The sequence below is a fragment of the Macrobrachium nipponense genome, chromosome 23 (genome assembly GCF_015104395.2).
Source record: "Macrobrachium nipponense isolate FS-2020 chromosome 23, ASM1510439v2, whole genome shotgun sequence".
Classification (NCBI taxonomy): domain Eukaryota; kingdom Metazoa; phylum Arthropoda; class Malacostraca; order Decapoda; family Palaemonidae; genus Macrobrachium; species Macrobrachium nipponense.
In genome coordinates this window covers 65,443,959-65,451,458 of record NC_061090.1, presented here as the reverse complement: position 1 = coordinate 65,451,458, position 7,500 = coordinate 65,443,959, and the positions used below count along the sequence as shown (strand labels likewise).

Below are 7,500 nucleotides of genomic sequence, written 5' to 3'. Positions count from 1 at the left end.
ATCAAAGAACAGGTAACGTCATTAAAATCAAAAGAACAGGTAACGTCATTAAAATCAAAAGAACAGGTAACGTCATTAAAATCAAAAGAACAGGTAACGTCATTAAAATCAAAAGAACAGGTAACGTCGTTCAAGTCAAAAGAACAGGTAACTTCATTAAAATTAAAAGAACCGGTAACGTCATTAAAATCAAAGAACAGGTAACGTCATTAAAATCAAAAGAACAGGTTAACGTCATTAAAATCAAAAGAACAGTAACGTCGTTCAAGTCCAAAAGAACAGGTAACGTCATTAAAATCAAAAGAACAGGTAAAAACGTCCGTTAAAATCAAAAGAACGGTAACGTCGTTAAGGATCAAAACAAAAAACAGTAAAAACGTCGTTAAAATCAAAAACAGTAACGTCGTTAAAATCAAAAGAACAGGTAACGTCAAGTTAAAAGATCAAAGAATCAGTAACGTCATTTAAAATCAAAAGAACAGGTACAGGTAACCGTCGTTCAAAATCAAAAGAACAGGTTAACGTCGTTCAAGTCAAAAGAACAGTAACGTCATTAAAATCAAAAAGAAAACAGGTAACTCATTAAAATCAAGAACAGGTAACGTCATTAAATTTTTCAAAAGAACAATAAAACCTTCGTTTTCAAGTCAAAAGAACAGGTAACGTCATTAAAATCAAAAGAACAGGTACGTCATTTAAAATTTCAAAGAACAAGGTAACGTCATTAAATCAAAAGAACAGGTAACCGTCTTCAAAAAGTCAAAAGAAACAAGTAACGTCATTAAACAAAAGAACAGGTAACGTCATTAAAATCAAAAAAGAACAGGGTAACGTCATTAAAATCAAAAGAACAGTAACGTCGTTAAATCAAAAGAAACAGGTAACGTCGTTTTCAAGTCAAAAGAACAGGTAACGTCATTAAAAAATCAAAAAAGAACAGTAACGTCATTAAAATCAAAGAACAGGTAAACGTCATTAAATCAAAAGAACAGGTAACGTCATTAAAAATCAAAAGGAACAGGTAACGTCATTAAGAAAATCAAAAGAACGGAACGTCGTTCAAAAAGTCAAAAGAACAAGGTAACGTCATTAAAATTAAAAGAACAGGTAACGTCATTAAAATCAAAAGAACAGGTAACGGTCCATTAAAATCAAAAGAACAGGTAACGTCATTAAATCAAAAGAACGGTAACGTCGTTCAAGTCAAAAGAACAGGTACGTCCATTAAAATCAAAAGAAACAGGTAACGTCGTTAAAATCAAAAGAACAGGTAACGTCGTAAAATCAAAAGAACAGGTAACGTCGTTAAAATCAAGAACAGGGTACGTCGTTAAAAATCAAAGAACAGTAACGTCGTTAAAATCAAAAGGAACAGGTAAGTCGTTAAAATCAGAAGAAACAGGTAACGTCATTAAAAAATCAAAGAACAGGTAACGTCGTTAAAATCAAAAAGAACAAGGTAACGTCTTAAAATCTAAAAGGAAAAACAGGTAACGTCTTAGTAAAAAAGAACAGGTACGTCATTAAATCAAAAGAACAGGTAACGGCATTAAAATCAAAAAAACCAGGTACATCAAAATTAAAATCAAAAGAACAGGTAACGTCGTTAAAATCAAAAGAACAGGTAACGTCGTTAAATCAAAAGAAACAGGTAACGGTCGTTAAAATCAACAAGAACAGGTAACGTCATTGAAATCAAAAGAAAAAACAGGTAACGTCGTTTAAAAAATCAAAAAGAACAGGTAACCATTCATTAAAATCAAAAGAAACAGGTTAACGTCGTTCAAGTCAAAGAAAAGAACAGGTAACGTCATTAAATCAGAAAAGAACAGGTAACGGCGTTCAAGTCAAAAGAGCAGGTAACGGCATTAAATCAAAGAACAAGTAACGTCATTAAAATTCAAAAGAACAGGTAACGTCATTAAAATCAAAAGAACGAGTTAACGTCATTAAAATTCAAAAGACAGGTAACGCCATAAAATCAAAAGAACAGGTAACGTCGTTCAATGTCAAAGAAACAGGTAACGCGTCCATTAAAATTAAAGAACAGGTAACGTCATTAAAATCAAAAGAACAGGTAGCGTCATTAAAATCAAAAGAACAGGTTAACGTCATTAAAATCAGAAGAACAGGTACCGTCGTTCAAAGTCAAAAAGAACAGGTAACGTCATTAAAATCAAAAGAGCTAGGTAACGTCGTTAAAATCAAAAGAACGGTAACGTCGTTAAAATCAAAAGACAGGTAACGTCGTTAAAATCAAAAGACCAGTAACGTCGTTAAAATCAAAAGAACAGTACCGTCGTTTACAATCAAAGAACAGGTAACGTCTTTAAATCAGAGAAAGGTACGTCATTAAAAATCAAAAAGAACAGGTAACGTCGTTTAAAATCAGAAGAACATGTAACGTCATTAAAAGTAAAGAACAGGTAACTTCGTTAAAAGTAAAAGAACAGGTTAACGTCATTAAAAATCAAAAGAACAGTTAACGTCATTAAATCAAAAGAACAGGTAACTCATTAAAAAATCAAAAGAACGGTAACTCGTTAAAATCAAAAGAACAGGTAACGTCAGTTAAAATCAAAAGAACCGGTAAATCGTCGTTAAAAAAATCAAAGAACAGGTAACGTCTTGAAAATCAAAAAGAACAGGTAACGTCGGTTAAAATCAAAAGAACAGGTAACATTCATTAAAAATCACAAGAACCAAAAGGTAACGTCCGTTTCAAGTTCAAAAGAACAGGTAACGTCAATTAAAATCAAAAGACAAAAAGGTAACGTCGTTCACGTCAACAGAACCAGGTACGTCATTAAAATCAAAAGAACAGGTAACGGTCATTAAAATCAAAAGACAGGTAAACGTCGTTAAAACTCAAAAGAACAGGTAACGTCATTAAAATCAAAAGAACAGGTAACGTCATTAAAATCAAAAGAACAGGTAACGTCGTTAAAATCAAAAGAACAGGTAACGTCATTAAAATCAAAAGAACAGGTAACGTCGTTAAAAATCAAAAGAACAGGTAACGTCGATTAACTCAAAGAACAGGTAAACGTCATAAAATCAAAAGAACAGGTAACGTCGTCAAGTCAAAAGAACAGTAACGTCGTTAAAATCAAGAACGGTAACCGTCATTAAAAATAAAGAACAGGTATCGTCATTAAAATCAAAAGAACAGGTTAACGTCATTAAAATCAAAAGAACAGTTGAATGTCGTTCAAGTCAAAGTAAGCAGGTAACGTCATTAAATCAAAAAGAATAGGTAAAGTCATTAAAATCCAAAAGAACAGGTTAACGTCATTAAATCAAAGAACAGGTAAGTCGTTAAAGGTCAAAAGAACAGGTACGTCTTAAAATCCAAAGAAGGTACAAATCATTAAAATCAAAGAACAGTAACGTCATAAAATCAAAGAACAGTAACGTCGTTAAAGGTCAAAAGAACAGGTAACGTCATTAAAGTCCAAAATACAGGTAACGTCATTAAAATCAAAAGAACAGGTAACGTCGTTAAAGTCAAAAGAACAGGTAACGTCATTAAAATCAAAAGAACAGGTAACGTCATTAAAATCAAAAGAACAGGTAACGTCATTAAAATCAAAAGAACAGGTAACGTTCGTTAAAGTCAAGAACGGTTAAACGTCATTAAATCAAAAGAACATGTACGTCTTAAAATCAAAAGAAAAGGTAACGTCCTTAAAATCAACAGAACAGGTAACGTCGTTAAAGTCAAAAAGAACAGTAACGTCATTAAAAAATCACAAGAACAGGTAACGTTCATTAAAATCAAAAGAACAGTAACGTCCGTTAAAGTCAAAATAACAGGTACGTCGTTCAAGTCAAAAAAACCGGTACCGTCATTAATCAAAAGAACAGGTAACGGCATTAAATCAAAAGAACATGTAACGTCAATAAAACAATCAAAAGAACGGTAACGTCCGTAAAGTTCAAAGAACAGGTAACGTCGTTAAAATCAAAAGAACAGGTAACGTCGTTAAAGTCAAAAGAACAGGCGACGTCATTAAAGTCAAAAGAACAGGTAACGTCATTAAAGTCAAAAGAACAGGTAACGTCATTAATAAAATCCAAAGAACAGGTACGTCATTTAAAATCAAAAGAACAGGTTACGTCGTTTTATTCAAAAGAACTGTAACGTCATTAAGTCAAAAGAAACAGGCGACGTCATTCAAGCAAAGAACAGTAACGGCGTTAAAGTCAAATAACAAAAATAACGTCGTTCAGTCAAAAAACCGGCAACGTCTTTAAATCAAAAGAAAAAAACAGGTAACGTCCATTAAAATCAAAAGAACAGGTAACGTCATTAAAATCAAAAAACAGTTAACTTCATTAAAATCAAAAGAACAGGGTACGTGTTAAAGTCCAAAAGAAAACGGTAAAAGTCGTTAAAATCAAAAGAACGGTAACGTCGTTAAAGTCAAAAGAACCAGGCGCCGTCATTAAGTCAAAAGAACAGGTGACGTCATTAAAGTCAAAAGAACAGGTAACGTCATTAAAATCAAAAGAACAGGTAACGTCATTAAAATCAAAAGAACGGTAACTCGTTTAATTCAAAAGAACTAGTAACGTCATTAAAGTCAAAAGAACAGGCGACGTCATTCAAGTCAAAAGAACAGGTAACGTCGTTTAATTCAAAAGAACTGGTAACGTCATTAAAGTCAAAAGAACAGGCGACGTCATTCAAGTCAAAAGAACAGGTAACGTCGTTCAAGTCAAAAGAACAGGTAACGTCGTTAAAGTCAAAAGAACAGGCGACGTCATTCAAGTCAAAAGAACAGGCGACGTCATTCAAGTCAAAAGAACAGGTAACGTCATTAAAGTTGAAAGAACAGGCGAACCGGCATGCAAGTCAAAAGAACAAAGGAACGTTCGTTCCAAGTCAAAGAACAGGTAACGTTCGTTAAGTTGAAACCAAAAGGCGGAAAAACCGTCAAATTCAAGTCAAAAGAAAGGCGACGTCAATTCAAGTCAAAAGAAGCAAAGTTTAACCGTCAACTTAAAGTTGAAAGAAACAGGCGACGTCGTTCAAGTCAAAAGAACAGGTAACGTCGTTCAAGTCAAAAGAACAGGTAACATCGTTCAAGTCAAAAAAGAACAGGTAACGTCGTTCAATTGAAAAGAACAGGTAACGTCGTTCAATTGAAAAGAACAGGTAACGTCGTTCAATTGAAAAGAACAGGTAACGTCGTTCAAGTCAAAAGAACAGGTAACGTCATCAATTTGAAAGAACAGGTAGTCGTTCAATGAAAAGAAACAGGTACGTCGTTCAAGTTTCAAAGAACAGGGTAACGTCGTTCAGTCAAAAGAACAGGGTAACGACGTTCTCAGTCAAAGACAGGTAACGTCGTTCAGTCTAAGAACAGTTAACGTCGTTTCAAGTCAGAACAGATACGTCGTTCAAGTCAAAAGAACAGGCGACGTCTATCAAGTCAAAAGAACACGTTCTCATTAAAGTCAAGAGAACAGGATTAACGGCATCGTTCAAGTCAAAAGAACAGGGTAACGTTCATTAAGTCAAAAGAACAGGCGAAAACGTCAATCAAAGGTCAAAACAGGGCAAACGTCATAGAATCATTACGTCATTACGTTCAAGCAAACAGGTTACGTCGTCAAATTGAAGAGAAAAGGCGACGTTCCTGAATTCAAGAGAAGATGAAGCAGTGAAACAAAGTGAGTCCAAATCAGACTGCTAAGTTATAAATCAAGCGAAATCTCACGACGGTGACGAATTTCAGCGGCTGAGAATTCAAATTGTCATTTCAATCCATCCCGTCGTGAGGGATGTGATACCTCTCATGATACCTCTCATGACTCATTTTATTATCGTGCAGCTTTAAGGATGGCGGTCTTGTCATGTAGTGTTGGAAATGATTATACGTAGGGGAGAGGGGAAAAGTGACGACCTTTCCAAAGGGGAATATATATGCTACATAATAAAAGACTGAGATTGGATATATACGTATATAAGTGACTGGTATAAATGTTCTGTTAACAACAGAATCTCATCATTTTTTCATATCTCTCTTTGTATGAATTCTCAGGTTTTTATTTTTATTTTTTTTTTATCGTAAGGTAGATTTGAATAATTGGTGATTCAAATTTAATTTTACTTACGCTTCAGTTTTGTGTATGTGTGTGTGTGTATGTATATATATATAGTATATATATATATATATATATATATATATATATATATATATATATATATATATACATATACATATACATATATATACTACATACATACATACATACATACATAAATACATGCATACATGCCTGTACATACAAGCTAAACGGACACATTTATTACACCCAAGTTCACCCATTCCATTTCCTTAAAAGTATAAGCTAAATAAGCAAATTAGCATTAAGAGAATTCATACTTTTAATGCTAAGCTCTCAGTGACAATATTTATCACAAATTACCATTCATGAAGCAACATTGGTACACAAATCACCAAATAGCCACACAACTTGTCTGCGTATATATGCTTGTACTAATTGTGTTAGGCTTCAAATAGATACGGATGTATTAAAGACTTTAATCTGATATATATATATATATATATATATATATATAGTATATATATATATTATATATATATATATCAGATTAAAGTCTTCAATACATCCGTATCTATTCATATTCATATTAAAGTCTATTATACATCCGTATCTATTTGCAGAAGCCTAACACGAGTAGTACAAGTACTACATATACGGAAACAAGTTATGTGGCTACTTGGTGATGATGTGTGTACGTATGAATAGTGGCCACAACATCCCAAAACCCCCTTGCAACGTCACCATTCAACTAGTGCAATTAAACCAATGCCTTCCCTCGCGTAAAAAACTATCTTTTCAAAATACATCCTCTTCTTGATTTATTCATCTTCTTCTTCTTCTTCTTCTTCCCCTCCTTCCCGCAGGACGCCAGGGCGAAGAAGGATCGGAACAGCACCAGATCACCTGGGGGAGACCCAACACCAACACTGCCTATTTCGATGACAACACCGCCACGAACGTCACGGCCGTCGTGGGTCAGAAGGCAATGCTGCCTTGCAAGGTCCTCAACCTCGACAAGAGAGACGTATGTATATATATGCGTTTATCTTATATAACATATGTGTGTATGTGTATGTACATATGTACAAGCGAAATCTGTCGTGGGGCAACCAAGTTCCTCATCAACTTCAGCGCATAAGAACATTAAACTTACGGTTAAACATTGATTGGAGCCTTATTAATTCAAAGATAATGTTAAAACAGGATAAGTCTCAAGTATAAAAAGGTCCATTAAAACACTCTGGATTTAAAAACGAGGACTATATTTCGGTAGACTTACTTCCACCCTTATCAATCAGTGATACTGGTGGAAGTAAGTCCACCGAAATATAGTCCTTAACTTTAAATACAGGGTATGTTAATGGGCCTTTTGTGCTTGAGATATATATGTATATGTGTTATATATAATATATATTATATATA

At 33.9% G+C, this 7,500-nt stretch overlaps 1 protein-coding gene across 1 annotated transcript in view; it reads left to right on the top strand.

Annotated features, from left to right (window-relative positions):
- LOC135196805 (kin of IRRE-like protein 1) overlaps positions 1 to 7,500 on the top strand; it is a 277,078-nt gene that overhangs the window by 241,010 nt on the left and 28,568 nt on the right. The window contains exon 3 of the mRNA XM_064223597.1: positions 6,942 to 7,102. Within this exon, the coding sequence (XP_064079667.1) occupies positions 6,942 to 7,102 (161 nt within the window). The remainder of the gene's footprint in view (positions 1 to 6,941; positions 7,103 to 7,500) is intronic.